The sequence below is a fragment of the Bos indicus x Bos taurus genome, chromosome 21 (genome assembly GCF_003369695.1).
Source record: "Bos indicus x Bos taurus breed Angus x Brahman F1 hybrid chromosome 21, Bos_hybrid_MaternalHap_v2.0, whole genome shotgun sequence".
NCBI lineage: Eukaryota > Metazoa > Chordata > Mammalia > Artiodactyla > Bovidae > Bos > Bos indicus x Bos taurus.
In genome coordinates this window covers 27,687,922-27,712,846 of record NC_040096.1, presented here as the reverse complement: position 1 = coordinate 27,712,846, position 24,925 = coordinate 27,687,922, and the positions used below count along the sequence as shown (strand labels likewise).

At 54.9% G+C, this 24,925-nt stretch overlaps 1 protein-coding gene across 1 annotated transcript in view; it reads right to left on the bottom strand.

Annotated features, from left to right (window-relative positions):
- KLF13 (Kruppel like factor 13) overlaps window positions 1–14,779 on the bottom strand; it is a 43,071-nt gene extending 28,292 nt beyond the window's left edge. Inside the window, exon 1 of the mRNA XM_027520696.1 lies at window positions 13,718–14,779. Within this exon, the coding sequence (XP_027376497.1) occupies window positions 13,718–14,318 (601 nt within the window). The 5' untranslated portion in view covers window positions 14,319–14,779. The remainder of the gene's footprint in view (window positions 1–13,717) is intronic.
- Between the last annotated feature and the right edge of the window lie 10,146 nt (window positions 14,780–24,925).

Genomic DNA, 24,925 nt, shown 5'->3' with positions numbered 1-24,925 from the left:
ACAGGGCCACCATCTGAGCCTGCAAACCAGAGTGTGTCCCAGGACCCGGCTGGCCAGCTCCAGAAGTTCTGGACTGTGTGAGCAGTAAACAGTTCCCAGTCATTTCCTGTGCTGAGAAATCGTACCCTAACACAAGAAACCTGGTTGGCATCACTGTGGCCCAGGGTGCTGGTGACACAAGGAGCTTCCCGCTGTGGGCCCCGCAGAAGGCTGGACCCCACTTGGCCTCCTCACCATCTCCAAGCAGGTGAGCATCCCGAGGGCGGAGGCAGGGGCGGAGCCGCGCAGGTACAGGGCTGCTGGAGGCATTTGGCTCGGGGACCTCACACATTGACAGCCTGGTCACTCAGCGTCGTCCTCTGTCCAGCAACCCCGTGGAACTGCCCCTGCCCCACCTGGAATCCCACAAATGTCCTCTGAAACAACCAGATGCCAGAGAGAGGAAGGACGGCCACACAGGTGCCCAGGTGTCACTCAGCACAGAGGTGCTCCTTCCACGTGGCCCCTCAGACTGCACAGGAAGCACCTTGATGCCAAATGCACTGATGCGAGGGTGAGAGCCTCGAGGAGAAGGACAGAACTGTGGTTCCGCAGCTGACGAGCTGGCCTCAACAAGGCTCCCACACTTCCCTCTAGGACACAACTCTCGAATCTGCAAACAGAGAACTGCAGCCCCAAAAGAGAGAGAAGAAAGTGGAGAAAATCCCCGGATGGCCTGGAGTCCATGAGAACAGTCACCCTGGAAAACACCCTGGGTGCTGCTCAGACCCAGGGCTCAGGAAGCCCATGGTCCTGAGGGGGCTCCCCTGGCCATGGGGACAGAGCCCTTCACCTGAAGGGGCCACGGCCACTGCCAAAGAGACCTCTGTCCTTCCAACTGAAGAGGCTGCGGTTTACAAAGGGGCCCCCCCAGAGGTGAGCCTCTCTCCCAACATGGCTGGCTTCTGGAAGCCCCACCCAGAGGGCCCATCCATCCAGGTGGAGTGCCCTGGCAGGACTGGCACTGCTGCTCATCACCATGAGATGGTCAAGACCAGGGATACCCAGCGGTGGGGAGGTGGAGGATGCCACCCTTGCTCCTACCCCTGGCCCAGGCATGTTCAGAGCTGCTCTGGGGACAGGGACCTGGGCTTCTACCTCAAGGCTCCAGTTCGGCAGCTCCTGTTTTACAGTTTGTGGTCAGGATTGAGTGCCTGGTAACCAGTAACCAGTGAGGCTCACCTGCGAGGGTGCCACTCCCCAGCCTGAGCACAGACTCTGGGCAGCACATCTCCATAGCAACAGGATCTCCACTGCCTTTCTGTGGCCCAGAATGGATGGAGGGGCCCTTGACAGACCAGAGCTGAGCTTGGGACACAGCTCACCCACACGATGAGCTCCGGGGTGGTTCTGTGAGGTCCTGATGCACGAGCTGGAACCTACTTCAAAAAGTCATTCTAAGTCATCTGTTTCTCCCCAAAAGAGAAGTCAGCAAAAATGTCTGTTAATTCAGGTGCCCAAGAGCAATGCAGCAGCGGGGGGAATCTTGCTCTCATGGGGTAGACACACACACACACACTTATAGACACACGCACTCATGGACACATACACACTTGTAGACACACACACACACTAGTAGACACTCGTAGACACACGCACTCGTACACATACTTGCAGACACACACACTCACAGACACACACCCCCCCCACCCACACACCATGTGCCTTGTGCACGCTCTCAGGGGTCAGTGGTCAGCACGGCCCAACCTGCTGCCCAGTTGAGAATGTGAAGCAGGCTCCATCTGTTGTCTCTCCCGGGCCAACACCGTACCGCACTTTGCGTCTGTTAAAATGACAGCACACAATCAGACAAAAAGCCCTTCCTCTGATGAAAACAAAGCATTGAGAGGCTCTTGACCGAGGTTACTAAGACACAGCGCATGTGCAAGCTTCTGTGGGGCCGGGACCAGAGATACAGCAACAACATGGCTCCAAGTCCACAGCCCAGATGGTCAGGACTTACAGATGGCAGGACCCCCAACACACTGTCCCTGCAACCCCAACAGCCGCCTCCTCAGGGAGCTGCTTCTCATGCAGGAAAGCCAGGGGTGGGGGGGCCCATGAGGCAGCCCTGTCTTGTGCTGAGGGAAGGGAGCCAAGAGGCCTGCATACCCACTATAAAGACTGGCCCTGGACACAGGCCTGGCCCGACTCTGTAGACGGCCACGTGGGTCTGCTCTATGCGTGATAAAACCAACAAGGTCAGCTTCCTTGCAGACTCACCTGGCACCTTCTCAGTGGGGGCGGATGGAGCAGGGCAGTGCCAGGTAAAGGGAGAGGCCTGTAGGAAAGCCTGTCACTGAGTGTCACCCAGCGAGGTGCCCCCTCCTGGCTAGAGCCTCTCGAGCCCAGGGATACCCAGCCCAGCCACCTCTGAGAGCAGCAAGGTTTAAGAGCAAACACCAAAGTACACCTTGTATCAAGGTGTACACGAGCTTCTATCTTGGCCTCCCAGGAAGAGTCTGGGGGGTGGGGGGAAAGGTACTGTTTGGGCTTAGACAGACTTCTGGATGCATGTTATGGGGCTCTGAACACCCTAAGATGAGAGAGGTATCTCCCCAAATCTCTCCAGGGAGCTTCATCAACCTCAAAGTCAACACAGTCCTTGGGTGGTGCTGAAGTAAGCACTCGCGGGCCAGGACCCTGCCATCACAACCCCCGCCCCTTCCCCGGCCATGCCAGGGCCTCTCCACAGTTTAAAACAAAAAGCTTATGAATCATGGGAGGAAACATGCCTCCTATAAAAGGAATATAAATGTTTATTAAGAAATTCTAGGAACCAGGTCAGGCATCTTGGTATCTTAGTCACTCCAGCTAATTAAAGGGAAAAAAAAATCAAAATAGAAGCTCATCCCAGAAACTTGAGACAATGAGAGCTTCTCTCACCACAAGCACTCTGAGCCCTGGCTCAGCCGGTTGCCAAGGCAACCCAGTGTTTACCTCTCCCTGCGCTGTGTAGGAGGATGCTGACCATTGACTGGGAACAGCTAGACTGCCACCTTCAACACCTCACAGGAAAGGCCGCCTGGGTGTCCCCAGGGGCCCAGAAGACTGAGGAGGAAGCTACAGCCCCACCCCAGCCCTCTACCACTCTCCCAGGCTGAGCCAGGCCACAGCACAAAGGAAGGGCTTCTCCAGCATCCTGGGCCTGCTCCTCCTGCACCCACCTGCCTCTGCCCAGGACTGGAACCCTTGAGGACAGCTTGGCAGTGTGCATAGATCCCAGGTTGGGGGAGAGGAAGGGAAGGAGGAGGTGAAGGAAAGGGAGGAGAGAAAGGAGGAGGAAACATGAGGACCAGGCTGGACTTGCTGCTTAGCTCAGGTCAGCCACAACCAGACCCCCATACCAGGCTATCGGCCTAGATCAGGGCAGAACAGCCCAGAACACGTGACCTACTGGCACCCAGGGAGTCACACCCTCCAGCATGGCTCCAGGATCCCTGCTGGCCCTGCAGCCACTCTGGACACACTGTGCCCTCCCCAGGCTCCTTCAGGGTGACGCTGGGTGTGACGACACACCTGTTGCAGCCAGAGCCACCTGGCCAGAGGCCTCCTGACAGGCCTCCTTCCAAAGAAACAACTGCCCTGAGCTTTGGCGGGAGGCTGACCACATTCACACACATAAGCATGCACAGCACATGCACACGTGCATGTCAGTGTCTATCTCCCAAGGCCCCGTGCAGAACTGAACACATGATGAGAGGAGCTGAACATGGAAGAAGTTAAAACAACTGGGTCACAAGTTAGGGAGACAATTAAGGGAAGGGAGATCAATACTGACGTTTCTCAAAGGCTCAAGTGAGTGAACTGAAGGCTGATGCCACCTGTCCAAAGCAGGATGTGAGCAGGTAACACCCAGTCCAGTGTTCAGGAAGGAGAGCCTATCAAAGAAATCAACCCTGAATATTCATTGGAAGGACTGATGCTGAAAAGCTGAAGTTCCAATACTTCGGCCACCTGATGTGAAGAGTCAACCCTGATGCTGGGAAAGACTGAAGGCAGAAGGAGAAGGGAACGAGAGGATGAGATGGCTGGATGGAATCATCGATTCAATGAACATGAGTTTAAGCAAACTCTGGGAGATGGTGAAGGACAGGGAAGCCTGGCATGCTGCAGTCCATGGGGGGTCGCAGAGAGTAAAACACAGCTTAGCAACTGAACAACAACAAAGAAGACGAGGCTGAATTTCCAGCAAACCCCAGAGGCCTGATGGTAACTCAGGGCAACCACCTCGATCACCAACACAACAGCTATCACCAACACAACAGCACCACGCCTGTGCAGTGAATGCTCAGGCCCCACCCGGAAGAGGGCTCAGAGAAAACACTGAATGATATTTCATGATCATAAAAGATGGCATCCTGCAAAGTCCTTCAGACTATCCCAGGGAATACCCTGGTGCCTTAGGCCAAACAACAAGGCAATGTTATTATTTTTTATATTTTAGCTGCTCCGTGAGGCTTGTGGGATCTTAGTTCCCTGATCTGGGATTGAACCTGCAACCCCTGCAGTGGAAGTGCACAGCCATAACCACTGGGATGTCAGGGAATTCCAAAGGCCACAGGATTTGCAGGCAAGCGGCCCAAAGGGGTTCTCTAGAAAAGACAAGGAAACCTGAGTAACGGCCCTGAGCACCCAGGGCTGCAGGAGCGGGAGTCTCGAGAGGTCCTCCTGACCCTGCACTCCCTGTCCTCGGGGACAAAAATGACAACTGATGAACAAACATGGGGAAGTCCTTCCAGAATGGGAACTGGGCGAGACCTCAGTGATGGATGGAGATCTGCCTGAGCCCCGCTTGCCTGCCCCACAGTGCTCACTCCCAGTGGGAGAGGATCACCCACGACCAGTGGGCAAACCAGAGTGGCCCGAAGGGGGAAGGAGGACAAAGGGCAGAAGTCAGGGAAGCAGGCAGGGCCCCTAAGTGGCCAGACTGCCTATCACTCACCATACAGCTTAGATTAGTATCAGTGGCAACTGTGTAATGAATCCACACTTACTATCTCTCCCCCTAGTGAAAACCTGTAAGGTTCGTTACTCTAAGATGCTAACCCCCCAGCTCCCAGACCCTCCCCCCATCTCAGACGAACAGCTCAGCTGGCCAAAGGCCCAGGCAAAACACCACTGTCCGCCAAGGACATGCCTGGGCCTCCCAGGCCCTGGTCGGCCCCTTCTGGCGGCTGAGTGCTGAGGTTTGTGTGTACCTTTTATGGTTCCTCTCTGTTTCCCAACACTTTCTTGCAAAAACCTCCACTCTTGATCTGCCATTAACTTTAGCTTCTTCCTCTAGCCCCCAGACACTTTATCTTTTTTATTTAGTGAAAGTGTGTTAGTTGCTCAGTTGTGTCCGACTCTGAGATCCCATGAACTGTAGCCCACCAGGCTCATCTGTCTATGGTATTTCCCAGGCAAGAATACTAGAGTGGGCTGCCATTTCCTTCTCCATTTTTAAAGTGAGTGTTAATATACTAAAAGAGTTAAAAACAAATGAGCTCAGAAAAGGAATGTACAGGGGAAGGAAGTTCCTGTCCTGCTCCCATCGGAGGAGGATGACCTCCAACTTAACCCAAGGGTATAAGGAGCCCCGTCCTGGGCCCCAGACCCCCTGCCAGGCTGCCTAGCTGTCACCCTGCTGGGGCCCCAGGTGGGAGCCAGGAAGCCCCCCAGCTCCTAAGCCCCCTCCCTCTCCCACACCTGTGCTTCTTTCCAGCTGGCCGCGTCTGCAGGACATGGGCCTTGCCAGAAGCTCCTTCCGAGACAGGACCCAGCACAGGCCAAGCCTCATACCCCCCAGTGAGTGACCGCCAATTTGGGCCCCAAACTATTTCTTGCAAAGCGCTTTCTCTGGCTCCAGGAGGCAGGCCTGTGCTCAGGGACCATAGGCCACCCACCTGTGCGGGACAGGCTACGGCACAGGGACACTTAATCCAAGCCTCAAGTCTCAGCACTTTTCCAAACAGGTCACCTTGGGACAGACTGGCCGATGGCCACGGAGGGCGGCCAAGTTCCTGGTTAGCAAGTGTTTTTGCGTGATGAACTTGAGAAAAGGAGAACAATCAACAGATCACTCCCACCCCCACTCCCTCTGCATACAGTAAAAACCTGGAGTGTGGCTCCCCAATCCATGCTGCAGGTTCAGAATGATGTCATGCAGATGCCACACTGGGCCAGGCTGCCCTCACTGTACACACAAGGCCCATGGTGAACAGGGAGGACACCCACCCCATCCACCGCACTGGGCCAGGCCGCCCCCTCCACTGCACACACAAGGCCCACGGTGAATGGGGAGGATGCCCTGCCCCACCTGACTCAGTGGGGACAGGGAGCAGGTGGAGGACACGGGACAGCCAGGCCACCAGAGGACCAAGGAGTGCTGTCTCCCCTCCAGGGCCCACTCACCCCCTGCAGAGCCTCCTTGCTGGAAAAAGGCTGGGGGTGGGTGTGGGCCCCGACGTGTAAAACAGACAACCGGGACCAGAAGTCATGGGTTCCATAGAAACAGGTTCCATGGAAACACGCTGCAGGCTGGGATACTCAGGCCAGCTACAAGGGACAGAATACCTTGTAAATGGCAGAACTTGGGGTTGGGTGAGGGGTTCTCCTGTCCTACACTAAGTGCCTCATGTTAGATCACTGCCCTCAGAGTAAAAACTCAAGAGGTACAGCCTCCATTGTCTTGGCCCAGGGCAGGGACCGAGTCCTCTGAGCCCAGTGCTCAGCTCCAGGCGACTCTGTCCTCTCCACCCGCTTCCAGTCACACAGGAGCAGGTGCTCCTGACTTAACTAACAAGTTTATTCCCATCTTGACAGGACACTGACTTCCAACTTGGGGCTGTAAAAGGAACGGAAAGCAGGCTCAGGAGTGTGGACTTAGATCCAGATTTGGGTTTTTTCTGGAAAGTATGTCAAGACCTACTAGGACATTAAGGGTGCCATGGGCTGCAGGACCCGCCCACCCAGGTCTGGGAGACGGGTCACTTTGGGCACAGAGCCGGGTGTGGGTGTGCTGACCGTGAAGAACACACCCATGACCACCTCCTAAACCGTGACAAAGACCATCCAGAAACATCTGATTCAACCTAACATTAGGGGACTCTCGAGCTGTCCTCTGACTTTAAAAAAGACTTCCAACAACACACCTGAAAAACCAGCACTGGTCCAGGCAAGGAGGCTGGGGGATGCACAGAAGCCAGGCAGGTGGACCGGGCAGCAGGGGCTGAGTGCAGGTGAGCAGACGGCACCCCAGCATGGCACCTGGCTCCACGCACGACCAGCGGGACCCTCTGACAAGCCACGGTCTCAGAGTGGTACTTATTGTTGAGAGCAGGACATTCCTGTAGAGTGGGGCAGCTTGGCAAACACCCCTTCATTTGCAATACAGCACCGCATGTCCCCCTCTGGGGCACCAGCACTACCTGTGCTATAGTTTTTACCAAAGATGGTTTACATGGTATCTGATCATGAGAAAAACGATGAAACAAGTGCAGATGGAGGGATTTTTCTGCAAGGCAACTGGCCTGGGTCCTAAAATGCCAATGAACCAAAGACCCAATGATGCGGAGAGGTGGTGTGCTTTCAGACTGAGGGATGCTGAAGAATGAGGACAACCAAATGTAATGTGTGATTAACCACATCCTGGCTCTTGTGTGGGCCACCTGGGGAGGGGTTGGTTATCAGGGAAACTGAATATGGACTGTATGTTACATAGTAAATAGTATTTTGAGAGGCAAAGAAGGTAGAAAATATAATATTTAGAGAGAGGAGGCGGGAAGGAGGGAAGAAAGACTTTTTTTAAACTGGGAGAGAATATTAACTACCGACTAGGAGAATATATGGAGAAGGCAATGGCACCACACTCCAGTACTCTTGCCTGGAAAATCCCATGGACGGAGGAGCCTGGTAGGCTGCAGTCCATGGGGTCGCCAAGAGTCGGGCAGGACTGAGCGACTTCATTTTCACTTTTCGCTTTCATGCATTGGAGAAGTAAATGGCAACCCACTCAAGTGTTCTTGCCTGGAGAATCCCAGGGACGGGGGAGCCTAGTGGGCTTCTATCTGTGGGGTCGCACAGAGTCGGACATGACTGAAGCGACTTAGCAGTAGCAGCAGCAGGAGAATATATGAAAGTACACTGTACCATCACTTAATGTTTCAGAAGTAATAAGGACTTGTGGGGGAAGCAGTGTGCAAGGGGCACATGGGCTTCTGACACCCTGAGGCCCTGCTCACCCGCCATCCCCAGGTTCACATGGGCGCAGCCGTCACACACGCAGACATACTCTGGAGCAGGGCTGCCTGGCATAGGTCCCAGCTCCACCCTCACCTGCTCTGCAACCTCCGGCATATTTCTTAACCAGTCTGAGCCTGGCTGTCCTTTAAAAAGCAATAGCGATGGCAATGCCTGTTCCATAGGGTCCTATTGCAAATGGAAGGCCTGGCCCCTGGTGAGCAGTGTAGATATGCTGGACACAACCTGAGAGCTGAGTGTGTCATTCTACAGGTTTTTTATTTTGAAAACTCTTTTCACTGCCTTCTTTCAGCCCAAACCAGACACACCTTAACTATGCCCTGAAAGCTCCAGACCTCTGTTGGGAAGATCAGGTGTCACGGGGCACAGACCCTTGGGATGGCATGGCTTCTGCAGACACCCCGGGTCTGTCTGCTCTAGTGCTGTGGGGTTTGTGGGGTTTCTCAAGTTATGCATTTAAACACATTACTACTACATGTGAATAAGCCTTTGGTTTCCTTTCTCCCAGGCTTTTAGCCACCAGCAGTGCATCTCAGCCTTGCCCTTCTGATGCACTACATCCAGGAGTTAGACAACCACCGGCATTCGAAGTCATGTTGGGGCAGACAGGCCCTGAGAGCCAGGGGTCCCCACGAGCCCCCTTCAATGAGTGGACTTGGCAGCAGCAACTGCTCTGAAGGGGGGACTCCCCTAACCCTGTTGGTTCCAGAGGCCACACACAGACAGGGCCTCTGATTAAGTAAAACCTGGTTCTACCAGCCAATCACATGGAAGCGGATATGTGTGTGGGGGAGGGGGTGGGGAGGGTTCCAGTCTGCTTTTAGGCAGGGAAGTGGGGAGCAAATAGCTCACATGACACTCCCCCACCAGTGCAGGCTGTGCTGGGCGGCCCACGGGGCATACCTCACTGCAGCGGGGGCTGAGCACCAGCGGGTAAGCCATGTCAGGATAGCAGGACGGCTGGTCGTGAGGCATGGCTAACACAGCTTTGTTGAGGTTGCTTCAAAAAATGTTCTCGATGTGATGCTTTCACATGTACAAAAGGAGAACTGGAAGAAGTTTTGTTTTTTAGAAAAAAAGAAAGGGCAGCCAGCAATATAGCAGGACCCTTAGCCCTGGGGTCTTTTGGTCTGTTTCCTTTCAAAACATAACCTGTCCTTTAAGTCAACAGAGTAGTTCCACCACACACGCGCCACCTATGCTGTCACTAATACCGCTAAGTCTTGATCCCCCACAAATGCCAGGTGGACACAAAGACACACACTAGAGTCCCCTGCTACATGGTTTCCAACAGCAAACAGATGAGAAAAGCAGCACAGCTGTGCCTGCAGCAAGAGGCTGGGTGACTGACAGTACCGCCACATAGCTGCACACTGGAGTATGAGGCAGCCAGGAAAAAGAATGAAGCTGCCTCCCTAAGCAAACACACAGGACAAAAGCCTTGACTGGATGTGTTCTGTGGATCCTACATGTGTGTTTTCAAATCACCTACTCCGTGGATAAACATGCATGTGTATATACACAAAAATGCATTAAAAGAGTCTGGAAAGAAATGTATCTATAACAAGAGTAACAGTGGCTAGCTGGGGGAGGGGAGGGCTCATGAATTCTGCCTGTACACTTCTGCATTGTTTGAAGAGTTTCACAACCAGGCCGACTGGCAGGCTAGGACTGTGGGGGAGCAGGGGCGGGAGATACTGGCCTGGCTGTGGCCCAGACAAAGTGCTGGCCCTCTGCCAGAGTGGCTTGCTCTGGGTGAAGGAGATCCTGGCAGCCACCCTCCACGCTGACAGGCTGCCTTCCCAACACAGCTGCCTGGGGAGCACCTGCCAGGGGTCTAGGCAGGCAGTGTGCTTGGAATACCACGTTCTAACGCCAGAGCTCAAGTCAGGGGAGAGTTAGGAATAAATCCTGGCCCCTGTTACGGCCCTGGGGATCAAATCCCTTGTTCAGGGGGTCAAGATAAATTTTAAACAAACCCTGCCCCAAGTGATTACAGGAAATGGCTGAGACAATGCAACCTTCTCTACTTTCCATCCCACACAGGCCAGGTGAGCAGGAGCAACTAACTCTGGGACTGCAGGAGGCGGGGCTGGATCCACCTTTCTAGCCAGGCCCCCCAGACCTGCTGAGATGGCCCAGCCCAGGGTGCAAGGAGAGGTTCTGGCTGCTGGCGCTGGAGGGCGAATAGGGTATAAAGGTTATCTGAAAACAATTGTTTGTGAGAACCCACAGGGAAGAATGGATCCAGGATGTGTCTGCCAAGAAAGCCTGGGCCCACTCTGCCTGAGCTCCACCAAGCCCAGCAGGCAGGAACCCTTCCATGTGGGACTTTGCCAGGTAGAGGGGCTTAGGGGTGTCCTCAGAGGGATCCAGTGCTTCCCTTCTCCAAGTCCTTGAATTTTCAAATCAAAGCCCTTCAGACTCCAAGAAAATCTGCTCCTGGTTTAGGGAGTCCCCAGAGTGAGGTTAAGCAAACTTCCCAGGTCTGGGCTGGGAAGTTATGATCAACAGTAAGGGGATTCAGTTGCAAAGATGATCGTGTGTTTTGTTCTAGCATGCGCATGCTCTAACACCAGTTACCTAAAGGTGACAGCAGGTCATCAGTCCTGAGGATGACCAGTGGGGAATGTAACAGGGGACCACACTGCCACACAGCTAACTGCGGCTCTTTCCATGCAGCTGGTCAGGGTGGTGGTGGGAAATCGAAGTCAAAGCTGACCTTAGGACCTCCCAAAGGATTTTCACATAAGCACACCCGTTTCCTGCAGACCTTCCAGGTGGTCAAGGAGGCATGGGAATCAGTCCCTAGGCAAAGCAAGCTTCCAACTGCCTCCTTGGCTAAAGTCATATTGGTATTCACGCCCCCCACCACACAATCACTATTGTTAGGGCGTCCCTAACAGTTTGAAAGGCCTAGCATAACCTGAGTCACTGCCTGCAGAGACCCTCCCCACCAGAACACTCTGGGAGCCCACAAACCAGGGTCTGCCTCCTGGGTCTTCGCAAATCGCCTCTGAGTCAGCCCCTGCAGCCAGCTTGCCTAGCCTCTCCCTTCTGTGGGCTGCCCCTATGCCCTCTATGATCACCAGTTACTTATGCTCTGCACACCTGGGCTCAGGCTTCCTGAAGGTGCCCTGGGCCACAGGTAGGTCCTTAGTTCATAAGCAGATGCATCTGGAGGGATTCCTTAAATTGCAGTCAGCATCTGGGACCTAGGAACCTACATTTCTAAAGGCCCCAGGGGACCCTGTGCACTCCTGACTTGGAGATCTGCTCTGGAGGCAGATTCGAGTTTCTGCACACCTGGAAGGCGGGGCCGGCTCCCTGCTCTAAGAATGAACAGACTAGCACACTGCAGGCCAAAGAATGGATTCATCCTGTTCTGGCTTCCAGGCACCCCGGAGAGGCTGGCTTCCGCCCCACTGCGAAGGCGCGGGTTCCCAGCGCCCCTGCCCTAAACATCTAGCCATCTTGCCCCGTGCCGCGTAGGGCACAGGCAGCCTGGCTCAGGGGCCTGAGGTAATCCGGAAGGCAGCCCCAGCCGGAGGCCCGGGCGAGCCCCGCCCCGGGGCCGATCCCTCCGAAATTCGCGAATCTGGCTACCGGGTGCTGCCGGGTTGGGAAAGAAAGAGAAGTCGCTCAGTCGTATCCGACTGTTTGCGACCCCATAGACTGTAGCTGACCAGGCTCCTCCGTCCATGGGATTTTCCAGACAAGAATACTGGAGTGGGTTGCCATTTCCTTCTCCAGGGGATCTTCCCGATCCAGGGATCGAACCCGGGTCTCCCGCACTGCAGGCAGACTCTTTACCGGGTTGGGAGGCCACAGTAACACAGGATTCAGAAAGCTTTTCCCAATACAGTCCCCTGCTCGGTACTGGCCTGGCTCTCAACCGAGTGCTCAATTCCAGCCACAAACCAAACGCGGCCCCGCTACTAGGGGACGGGGTCCACCTGGCTCAGAATCCAGCGTGGCCCCTCCCCCACGACCACACCCACTCTTGCAACAACGTCCCCACCCCGGAGTCCACACAGCCCGAATTCTGACTCAGCCTAGAAATGGCCCCACCTTCACCCGCGACCCCACCACCTGCCAAGCGGTTTGAGCGGTCATAGCGCGGGACCAGAAATGCGGGGCCGGCGTGGGGGGTGCAGTTCATGAGATACGCGGTTCTTAACACCTGCAGACCGTGGGGCGGTTCATTTGCAAATTTATCGGGAGAAAAAGCTTTTCAGCTCTAGATCCTTGAAAACTGCGGCTTTTAAATTAGTCATTTAATCAGCTTGTGAACTGTTTGACAAATGAGACGCCTCAACTTTTGAAACAAGGTTAATCGTATGATAGTTTTGAACCGGTTCCCAAAGTGGAAGACTTGTGTCCAGAAGAGTTCGCGTGGGCTCAGAGGAAATACACAATTCTTTAAACCAAACTGGGAGAGAAAGCATGCCATCCATTGAAAGGTTGTTTCCACTTTTGTGTTTAAAGACAGAAAACCACTACAGAGGAATCTAAGACAAAGTCCTGGGCCCGCGAGAGGAAAATGCTGCCCTAGGGTGGGGGCGGGCGGCGGTCCGGGGCTCCTAGAATGTCGGCTCCAGCCACCCGCCCCCGTGCAGGTGCTGCCCGCCCGCATCCGGCCCCCGCAGGTGAGAGCGAGGCCGCGAGGAAGGCGGCACAGATCCGCGGCCAGAAGGCAGTGCGCTCCTTTCGGGAGACAGCGCCGCGGCCCCAAGGAGCCCCTCGGGTCTGGCGCGCCCCCGCCGGCCGGATGGGCGGGGCTCCCACAAAGAGCCCCGGACGAGGACCCGGGACCGCCCCCCGCGTCGGCAGCCTCTGGCTCCGGTTTCGACAAATTAAACCTTAGAGCGCTGGAAAAATTACAGGAAGAGGAGAGCGAAGAATGTGCCGAGTGGCTGGAGAAAGCCCTGTCCCCGCGTGAACTTCGCCCGCCGCGCGCCCGAGCCGGGCCCGCCCCTGCTGAGCGCGCGCCCGACCGACGGGGGAGGGGCCAGGAGAGGACACCCGCTCCCCGCGGCTCCCGGGCGTCCGGGCCGCCAATCTCCCCGGGTGCCACCAGTGACCCCCATCCAGCTCGCCCGCACCTGCCCGCGCGCCCCCGGGCCTGGGCGGGGTACCCGCCCCCGGGCCAGATGACGACACTCGCCCCCGCGGCCCCGCCCGAGCGCGCCGGAGGAGGGGGCGTGCCCGGCGGGGGCGCGGTCGCCGGGCGGGTGCCGGCTCCCAGCGCACGGACCCGCCTCGCGCGGCGCGCAGGGTTGCCCGCAGCCCGGAGCCACGAGGAAAGAGGCGAGGCCCCGACTGTTCCCGGCCTGATCGCCCTCGCACCCAGCTGGTGGCTCCGGGGGCGTGGCCGGGCCACTAGTACTGCCCCCGGGTCGCTTGCTCGGGGCTCCCGGGCCGCCCCACTGACCTGTGTGAGTTCTCAGGTGCGCCTTGAGGTGCGAGGATTTCCCGTAAACTTTCTCGCAGCCCGCGTAGTGGCACTTGTGCTTTCTCTGCGGGGACTCGAGGTCGGTGCGACTTCGGCCCCGCCGGCCCCTTTGTCTGAAGCCGGGCTCGCCGCTCCCCGCGGGCCCCGGCTCTCGCTCGGGCTCCAGCCCCGCCTCGGGTTCGGGCTCGGGCTCGGGCTCGGGCTCGCTCCACGCCGGGCTGAGGGGCGCGGCCGCCGCGCCACTGGCGCCGGGGGAGGCGGGCTCGGGGGCGGGTGGCGGCGCGGGCGGCAGGCGGCAGGGGGTCCTCGCCTTCCGGGCCGCGGCGCCTTCTCTGCGCTCCGCCGGGGCGGGCGCCGGCGCTTGCTGGTTAAGGTCCGCTAGGATCCGCGCCACCACGAAGAGCGAGGCACTGTCCTTGCCGTCGCGGCGTTCTTCGACGCGGGGCAGCGTGGCGGCGACAGTGGCCGCGCCCTCGGGTCCGGGCTCCGGCCCCTCCCGCGGCCCGTGCACGACCGCGCGGTTCGACATGGACACGAGGCACTCGGCGGCGAAGTGGTCCACATAGGCGGCGGCTGCCATGCTGCGGGATCCAGCCGGCGGACAGGCGGCACTGCTGGTTGCTGCGAGTCGTCAGCGGCGCATCCGCACCCACGGCCTCCGGAGAGCGGGCGGGGGGCGGGGGCGAGGCGCGCCCTCTCCGCGGGCTGGGCTAGGCGCGCAGCCGCCTCTGCCGTCACCCGCGCGGCTCCGCGTCTGCTAGGCGCCCGCCCGGCTGGGCTCCGAAGAGTGAACGCATGGGGGGCGCGGGCGAGTGGGATCCCCGCGCAACGTCAGGGGCGGCCTATCCTAAGGATGCCGAGCGGCGACGTTAGGGACAACCGCGCCAAGTCGCGGCCGCAGCCTCGCCGCGCATTGTGGCAGGCGGGACAGCAGCCGTGCGCGCCGCGGCTCGGTGTGGGCGGCCCGGCCCCGGGGGTGGGCGGGGCCGGGGCCACATCTGGACCCGACGTCAGCCCCCAGCCACATCCTGGCGGCGCAGGTTACAGGCGGCGGTGGCGGCGGCGGGGAGCCGCGCACGCGGAGGGGGCGGGGATCCCGGAGCGCGCACCGGCGGGATGGAGCGGTCGCGCGCCCGCCTCTGGGGAAGGGGCGTGGCTGAGGACAAGGACTGGCGCCATTGGTTCGCGGGTACACGGCCCGGCCAATCCTCACAGTGAGAGACTCCCACTCGGCCTAGGGGCCTGCGCGTGCCAATGGGCGTGCCCCCTTGGCGGCGGGAGGAGGGGCGGAAATTAGAGCTGTGAGCCGGGCACGCTGACGCACCACGTCCGAGGGCGGCAGGCCGGGGCGTGGCCGCGCGGTCGCTCCCCCACCCCTCAGCGGCTGGGACCTCGCGGGGTATTTTCCTGCTGGAGCTTTTGTACGGTGACAGCTTTGAACCCCGGCGCGGAGGCGAGCGCTCAGGAGGGCGCCCCTTTGTCCCTCCCGCCCCGCCTCTGCCGTGCGCCGGGTGGGCGCACCCTGCGGGGCTCGCCTCCGCTTCTCCCTTTCCCCTCCCGAGTGAGGTGCCCAGCGAGGAGGCGTGTCCGCTCCGGCCAGCTCGGAACAACCCCGCCGCACCCCGCCGAAGCTGGGTTCCTGGGCGGCCGCGCCCCGAGACTCGGGCCGCTCGCCCGCTGCAAGCTCCTCCCCTGCCGAGCCCGGTGCTTGGCGCGGCCCAGCAGGGAGCGGGGTCTCGGGTGGGGCAGGGGATGCACTGACGGGAGGCACCCGGAGCTCTCGATCGTCCCGGGCAGCCGGGAACTGGGCCCGGCCCCACTGCCCTTGAGCCTGGGTCAACCGGAGGCGGACTGGCACCAGGCTGGTGGTTAGCCTGGCAGCGTGGGTGACGTGCCCACCGCGTCCCATGCTCGCAGGAGTGAACTACGTGCCGGGGCGCTGGCGCCGCTGCTCATGGAACGCGGGGCCCCTTCCTCTGGCTCCCCTCCCCAGGCCCGCTGCCAACTTCTCCCGGCTGCCCCTCTCCCTCCCGGCGGGGGAGGCTTCCGACGCCACCGACTGCGCGGGCCCCGCCCACCCGCTGCCGGGCCTCGCCGAGGAAACGCTCCCTGCCCTGCCCCGCCCACTTGCCCTTGGCTCTCCCCGGCGCCCTCACTCTCGCTGTCTCGAGACCACCCCACCGCCCTTCTCCAGGCCTAGGCCATCAGCCTAGAGGTTAGAGGCTGAAGCCGAGCGCAGCAAGCCCCTGGCCCGGAGAGACCGGCCGGGGTCTGCAGCCCTTAATGGACATTCAAACGTGTTAGCTGCCCGGGCGGGGAGAGTGGAAGGAGGGCAGCCCAGGCACTGGATCCCTCGAACCAGAGAAGAGGGGTGGTTGGGACAGTGTCGTCCTGCGCACAAAATTAAGAGCAGCCATTTCACACCAAATTATCTTGAGGCCTGGGTAGAAAAAACTTCCCAGGTCACCAAGGACAAACGCATTTTGGGTTGCATGTTGTGGTGACCTGTAAACTGGTGTGGACGTCTGGGTGCCCTGGGAACCCTGGGAACCGTGACTAAAACCCTAAAGTTCCAGCAGCTCACTGGTGGGCGACCCCTGGGAAGACCACACAGTGCGCTCTGCAGGGGTGGGGCTCTGTACTGGCCTATTGGGTCAGACTCCTCCTCTAAGAGGGTCTCCTACTGGCAGGAAATAATCTCTCTTCTCCCAGCCAACTTGTGTTGATGACATTTAAGAGATTTGTGTTCTGACCAAATAATGATTCAGAATGTTCCTGCAGTCTCACCACGTCACAATCAGTCACTTCATTTAGGATGGGGCTGGCCGGGTGCTGACTTACCAGCCATCCACCCCACTCCCCACTCCCTCCAGCAAGCAGGATTCTGCTCAATCTCCAAGGTACCACTAGCTCCATGACCCCCCCTTGACACACTCCAGCCTGGGCACACCCTGGCAGGCCTCTTAGGAGTAGGCACCCTTCTAGGCGTTGGGCTACAAGTGACCATCCTCTGTTCTGGGTGACGGACATAGGCCGGGGTCAAGGGTCCTCCTCAGGTACACACACCCCACCCCCATCCACAGCCCAGAACAGTCCCAGGTCTCTGCATGGATGCAGCCTCCCTGAGTGTTTGGGCTGCACTCTCAGAGCATCCTGGGGGGCAAAACTCACACCCTAGGCCTGCTTCTCAGGCCTTTAACGGTTGTTCATAGAAGGGGGTTCTGGGGCCCAGCAACCCTCATCCCAGCCCCACATGGGAGTGTCTTCCAGATACATATATTCTCTTCCTCAGGGGAAAATCTCACCATAACCGCTGGCCTGTGTTATTTTTGCTTCATAAGATTTTGACAGATATGGCTTCTGTATGTCTGAGGGTGGGTGGGGATCAAGTGTCAGATGGAAGGAATGGAATAAACAAAAACAGGAGCTGCCGGAGACCGAGGTTCAATCTCTGGGTGGGAAGATCCCCTGGAGGAGGAAATGGCAACCCACTCCAGTATTCTTGCCTGGAAAATCTCATGGCCAGAGGAGCCTGGTGGGGTATATGGTCCATGGGGTCGCAAAGAGTCATACACGACTGAGCACACAATTCAGGAAAGATCAGCCCAGAGCAAGTGAATGGGGATGTGTCTGGAGAGTGGAGAGGCTGGGCTGGAAAGGGGGCTGAGGTTTCCACTGGAGATGGCAGATGGATGGTGTGTGTTGACTCTGACTTGTGGAACCTCCTTTCACAGCAGTGTTTACCTGTTGTTAGAAAGAAACTGGCAAGAATAGGGCAAGCAAGGGAACAAGTAACTGCAACACAGTTGTTGAAGCTAGAATACTATACAGACCTGAGACAATGAAGTCTTGAAATGGTAGCAGGGTGGAATAGGGTGTGGGGAGCCAAGAAAAAAAACTCTGGAGTCCCCAAAAGGTCCACCAATGGATGGCACTAGGCACCTCTGGATGGGGGTTTGAATGGGGGCTAAGATAGTAATTGGCTGAAAGTCTGCGGGAGTTGGTTATGGACAGGGAGGCCTGCTGTGATGCAGTTCATGGGGTCGCAATGAGTCGGACACGACTGAGTGACTGAACTGAACTGAATTGCTTAAGAAGCACCCAGACTGTCTCAGCAGATCTATGCTGCCTTCCCCATCCTGACCAAAGATGGGATGTCTGTCATCTAAAGAAGGTTAAAGGGTACTTCCCTGGTGGTACAGCAGTTAAAACTCTGTGCTTCCAATACTGGGGTCATGGGTTCAATCCCTGTTAAGGGAACTAAGATTCCACATGCAGCTCAGCATGGTCAAATTAAAATAATAATAATAATATAAATAAGGTAAATGGAAGCATCTTGGGATGAGAGATACCATGCACAGGGCAGAGGTGCCATAATAGGAACAGAGGAGTTAAATGAACCTGTAGATATTAGATGCTGAGACCATGTTCCAGCTTCCCTTCTGGGTTTTCAGAACGCGGGCAGCCAAGAGGCTAGAAGGGTCTTTCCTGGGGCATTAAAGCAGGCCAAGGGGAACACCTTAGTTTCCTTACATATGCAGCTGCCCAGTGGAACCACCCACCAGACCACACTCCAGGGAAGGCTGCACTTCCCGAACCCCCACAGATACAGAACCTCTAGTCCAGCTTTCACAGGTGGCCAGAGCTGATCAAACATCTCAGGAAATCCTGTGTCATGAAATCTAAAGCCCCAATAGATTTTTTAACAGCAACTTGGAGGAAACAGAGACTGTGCAGAGAGAAGTACACAGCAATGTAACCATCAATCGAAGTCATGTCGTCAGAGTAACTAAAGAAACTACAGCAACCCATGAAGGGAGGCCATGTATAAAGAAATTTTTGGTGAGCAAACAAAAAGTGTTCATGGAAATTTGAAGTAGTGGAAATAAAGGGCTTCCCAGGTGGCTCAGTGATAAAGAATCTGCCTGCCAGTGCAGGAGACACAGGTTTGATCCCTGGATCAGGAAGATTCCCTGGAGGAAGAAATGGCAACCCACTCCAATATTCTTGGCTGGAGAATCCTATGGACAGAGGAGTCTGGTGGGCTACAGTCTGTGAAGTCTCAAAAGAGTCAGACATGACTTAGCAACTGCATATGTAAAATTTAAAAAACAATACTGCCAGGAGGGATTGGAAGATAAAGTTGAAGAAATCTCTGTGAAAGCAAAACAAAAAGAAACCTCCAAAATGGGAAACAGGAAAGAAGAAACAAAGGCGGGCCATCCAGAAAGTCCATTAATGAAATAATAGGAACCCTAAAAGAGCGATCAGAGAAACACAGGGGTGGAGGTGGAAGGGAAGAAATCATCAATGAATTCATCCTTTAAAAAATCTCCCCAGCTCAAGAGCATGTGTTGAAAAACCCACAAGAAGCTCAACAGGGAAAAAACAGTTCTTCCCAAAGGCATATCACTGTTGAAGTGCAGAATAATGGGGACAGAAGTGTCCTGACATTAGAAGCAGGTCACAGATAGATGGTCAGGAGTCAGAAGGTGAGGGGCAAAGCCTTGGGGATCTAAAGGAAAATTATTCTCCAGTCATCACCCAGCAAAAGTGTAAATCAAGTACTTTGAGATGAATGAGGTCTCAAAATTTTATTTCACCAAAATAAAGAAGCCAACTGAGAAAGAGGGAGGCGTGTGATACAGCAAAGAGGCATTCAACACAGAAGGAAAGGGAGGAGCATAGAAGCACCAGGCCAGGCTGGAGCAGGGCAGAAGCTCCACGGATACTTCTTCAGGAGATGAAGTAGACAAGATCCATGTACCTGTCAGGAGAAGCTGGGCCATGCTGCAGGAAAGACTGCCTGTAAATCTCAAGTGTTAATTTCTGGCAATGCTACACTTCCTTTGTGAGTTGCCTGGGGACACCCAAGTTGATGGAGCAGCCTCTGTCTAGAACATGATGGTTGCCATGGCAGAGGGACCCAGAGTGTCCCTCATGCCTTCTTTTCCATACACAAAATACACTGTCCCCCTCCCCTGGTGGGAAACCTTATCAATCCTGACCTAGAGATCAGAGACAGGCAGGAAGACAGAGATTCAAGCATCGACTGGAGATCCATTACCTCTGTAGGCTGCTGCACCCCACCCCCAGCCCCAATACACAACCCCAATGTGCAGTGATGGGAAGGGACAGAATACACAACAAACAGACCAATTCAGAAAGGGGAGGAGGGGGCAACCCCAGCAGATGGTGTTCACAGTGATTCTGAACACTGCTGGGCAAATTTTGCCCTTCATCCTGGAGTGAGTGTGTGAACAATCCAGCCCCGCTCCCTGGGAGGCCAGGTCACCGTGGGGTGCTCCTCCACTTTGAGGGGATCCCCCTCCACCATCATTCTCTTTGGCTGCCCTGGGAGTGGGGGGCGGTGATGGTGGGCAATGGGAATCTGCCTCCCTTAGAGGGCTGAGCACTTTCCCCATAGTGCTTCCAGCCTGAAGGAGGTTAGAAATGAAGGGTTATCTTAAGTTCCAGACACAAACTCTATTAATGCTTGGATATGGTTTCTTTGGTCCTACTAGTTCCTCAAAAATCTAGTTAATAGACATTGAATATGCTGATAACCTTGATCTTGGACTTGCAGCCTCCAGAACTATGAGAAATAAATATTTGTTGTTTATAAGACACCAGATATTGTGTTTCAGCACCCCAACTGGCCTAAGATATCCACAAAATCCATCCCCTCTATCTACAGCAGTGAGCAACCATACTTTCCACAGACCTGTGCAGTGAGGTGTGACCAGGTGACTAAGTCCCCAGGGTGGGACTGTGAGCAGAGGAACTGCAGGCTTTTAGAGAGTGGATCTTTCCTCCTGTATCTTCTTCTTTTCCCTCTGCCCAGTGGATGCTTATGTCAACAAAGCCCTAGGGGATGGGGGATGATGGAGTCACAAAATAGAGCAGCCTGGAACCCAGAAATCTAGCCAAGGGTGCTCACAGATGGTCACTGTGTTTGAGCCATAATCATCCAGGGCCTACCTATTACTGCAACTTAGCCCACCTTCATGAATACAAAAGTGGGAGGAGGTGACCGAAGGGGAACAATAGAACATGGTTTATAGAGAGAAGCTTGGTGGCAGATGGAGTGAGGTCTGTGCTTTGTTCTATAGCATTCTCCTCTGGGGCTGGCTTCCTGGTGGCAGCCAGGCTGTGGGGTGACAACTCTGGGCATCATCCTTCCTCTTTCCCAGGGAGTCACTGATGGCTTGCCGTGCTAGTAGGGGAACAAACCATTCTCTGCTGTATGACATGGGGGTGGAGCAGAAAACTGTCTTCATGTCCAGTCTCCCAGTGGTGCTGAAGGGCAGAATAACCCACTGGGGCCTGAACAATGAGAGCTATCCTCACATCTGGTACAGGTTTACACAGGGGAGAGATGAAATGGGAAATGCTTCTGAGACTCCACTATCCAAAGACTTAAGAGATATCTACAGGGTCAGCAACAATGTGTGAGGAAGGCATGTTAAAATGATGGATGGTCTCTTCCAGGCTTCCTGGAGCAGATGGCTTCAACGCCTGAGCACAAGCGACATGGGACCTGCCCTACTCCACGATGATCTGGAAGGGTCTCTGGTCTCAGTGGGTATTGTCTGTTCTTTCTGGGACTGTCCACCCCCACCCTCAACACACACACACCCGAATAACCATTCATAACTTGTAATCCCCTCCCCCAGGAGAAGGAAATGGCAACCCACTCCAGTATTCTTGCCTAGAGAATCCCGTGGACAGAGGAGCCTGGTGGGCTTCTGTCCATAGTGTCGCACAGAGTCGGACACAACTGAAGCGACTTAACATGCATGCATGCATTGGAGAAGGAAATGGCAACCCACTCCAATATTCTTGCCTGCAGAATCCCAGGGACAGGGGAGCCTGGTGGGCTGCCGTCTATGGGGTCGCACAGAGTCAGACACGACTGAAGCGACTTAGCAGCAGCAGCAGCAATCCCCTCCCTGGTGGGTATACTGAGCCAAATGCTGTATTTAATCCTTTTGAGTTGATTCTGAGGTTCTTGCTCAGCACCCATCAAGGTCAGTAAGTCCCAGCCTCCGGGAAATGCTTCAGAGCTCCCCTGACATGTTGACTTATTGACTCGCTTGGAGAAGACACAAAAAAGGGGCCAGGCCTTCCCACCCTACAGGTAAGAAAATCAAGCCTCAGTCAGGTCCAGAGACTTCCCGGAGGCCACATCTAGCGAAAGGCAGAGCCCAGGTTCTCTGGCCTTGTCCTGGTGCCTGCATCCCCAGCCTCTGGGAAGCTAGCTAATTAATGTGAGAATTTATCAGATCAATTAAATTAGAGCCAGGTTAGTCCATTCTGGGTTCTCAGGGGAATCCTGTCTGAGTATTCCTGTTAACAGGGTTGGGCAGATTTGCAGTGAACAATGTAAGATAAAGACTTAATTCTTGGCTGTTTGCTTGTAGGTCTTAGGGAAGGACTGAAGGATAGTTGACAGGATACAGGGAAGCAGTATTTTTTTTGTTAGTGCAGAAGGGAGTTAGAAAGTGGGATGGGGTCATGCCCAGTCTCTTGAGTATGGGCACCAGGGTTGTGTGGTCACCTTTAATATCCATCCATCATTCACATCCTCACATGCATATCTAGTTTCCTGGATTGTGGGCTTCCTATGTAGGACAGTACATCGAGAGTAGTTGTTCAGTCTCTCAGTCATGTCTGACTCTTTTGCGACCCCATGGAATGTAGTCCCCCAGGCCCCTCTGCCTATGGGGTTCTTCAGGCAAGAATATCCGAGTGGGTTGCTATTTCCTTCTCTGAGGGATCTTCCCATACCAGGGATCGAACCCACATCTCCTGCATTGCCAGGCGGATTCTTTATCACTGAGCCATCAGGGAAGCCATACATTGAGAAAGTCCGTAGCTATTAGACCTGATTTTATAGTTAAACTGGTTGATTTAAAATATTGCAAATGTAGTATGGGCTGATTGTTTTTATTCGAGGGTCTTTGAACCAGAATTTTCTGGTTTGGGATTTGGATTTGGTCTTTAGTATGAAACTTCTTTCGTGTGTAAAGCAGAGAACTGCACAACCAGGGATATTGTTTCAGGTGACAAAAAAGAAATATTTTCCCCCAAGGAAAAGGAAAGAAGTTGAAAATGAATTAGTTTTTTGTTTTTTTTTAATGTATTGATTTTTATCTATTTGGCTGCACTGGATCTTAGTTGCAGCATGCAGGATCTAGTTCCCCTACCAGAGATTGAACCTGGGCCCTCTGCATCGGGAATGTAGAGTCTTAACCACTGGACCACCAGGGAAGTCCCATGAATTTGTTTTAATCACATTTCAGGTAGCTCGAGAGGAGCCAAGAGGTTGCCATCTCCAACCAGAAGTCCGTTTCTCTAAGAGCAGAAATAATTCCCACTGGGAACGGCTGACGGAGGCCCTTTGAGGGATCTGCGTCGGCTCTGGCAGGTCACTGGGAGACAGGCCCTCCAAAGATTCCTTTCCAAGGGGACACGGATGCCCAATGCTCTGGGCCAGCCACTGGACAATGCTATGTCATATGCAGTGCCTCAGGGCATGCAGCCCCTCCCAGACGAGTCCTCAGTGAATGGGGATGGGTTCTGCTGTGTCCTTGAAGTCTCACCTTAGAGACCTTTATCAGCCCACGCTTCATTATGAAGCAGTAACTCCTGGGGTGGGAGGACCCAACTCAGAGACTGCAGCCCAGACTGGTGGGTGGGTTGAGGGGGAGGGAGCCAGGCTCATCATCTGAACCATCCCAGTGATGCACATAGTTCTACCTACAGCAGCTTTACCCACGTCGCCTGTGGGAGCTCTCTTCAAGGGAGAAATTGTTGCAAGATCGTAAGGTGCTTTAGAATATTGTTGCAGTGTTGTCGCAGTTTTAAAAAATGGCCATGAACATTTTGACACTGGTGACTGCTTCAATCCATGGAGCCCAATGAAAGGGAGGTGGTGTGACTTCCCTGAGCTTCCATGTAAGATGTCCTACCACCTTGACCTGGAAGCCAGCATGTGAGTGTAGAAGGGGTTGAGCAGCCATAAGGCCCAAGCATCAGTGGTGCAGAAACAAACCATCTCTTCCGAGCCCTTTTGAAATTCCTGATCCATGGAATCAAGGGTTGTTGCTGTAGGCTGTTACATTCAGGGTTATTGTGGAGCAAAGTGTGTTAGTCGCTCAGTTGTGTTGGACTCTTTTCGACCCCACGGTCTGTCCATGAATTCTCCAGGCAAAAATTGTAGACTGGGTTGCCATTCCCTTCTCCAGAGGATCTTCCCAACCCAGGGATCAAACCCCATTCTCCTGCATTGCAGGCAGATTCTTTACCATCTGAGCCACCAGGGAAACTAAAATAAGTTAGGTGAAATAAACACGGTCCCTGTAAACCAAGAAATGTCTGACCTAGTGCTCATTCAAGGCAAAGGTTTTTGTTGTTCTTGTTGTTGTAAATTTTATAAAAATTTGATCCTGTAAGCAACATAATATTCCATAATGAGAAAAATCAAATTCATTGAAGTATTTCTCTATGTGTGGTGATCTGGTTACTTTTTTATTCTCAAGGTGAATTGCATTCTTTTTTTTAAATCGAGGTAGAGTTGATGTGCAATATTATATAAGTTACAAGTGGACAACATAGAGATTGACAATTTTTGAAGATACTCCATTTATAGTATTATAAAATGTTGGTTGTATTCTCTGTGTTGTACAGTAAAGAGAAAGGAAGGGAGGGAGGGAGGAAAGAAGGAAGGAAAAGGTTTTCTTTCCATCTTGGTGAGGGAAAAGCCAAGATAGTGGGCTTGGGTCTGAGGTCTGGACTCTATTTGTGAGCTGTGGGATTTTCAAGGGACTTGACCTCTTCTGTGTTTGACTTAGGGACTGACTTGAGACTCCCCTCATAGGTCAGGGAGAGACCCCAGTGGCGAGTTCCCTGCCTCAGACTCTCCTCTGACAAGCCAGGGAGAGGTGATTGTGTGGACCCCCATCCATGCCACACCTCTGGCACCTGACCCATTTGGGGGTCTTTGCAGCCCGACCTCCTCCTCCAGAAGGTGACCAGAACTATGACTGTCCCAAGCCTGGCCCCTCTGACACACACTAAAATTCCAGGCTTCAGGAGCATCCTTATTATAACACTATTAAATTTGAAAAATATTCAAAAGCTTAAAAAGCTTAAACGTTGCTAATAATCTCCATTCTCTCCATG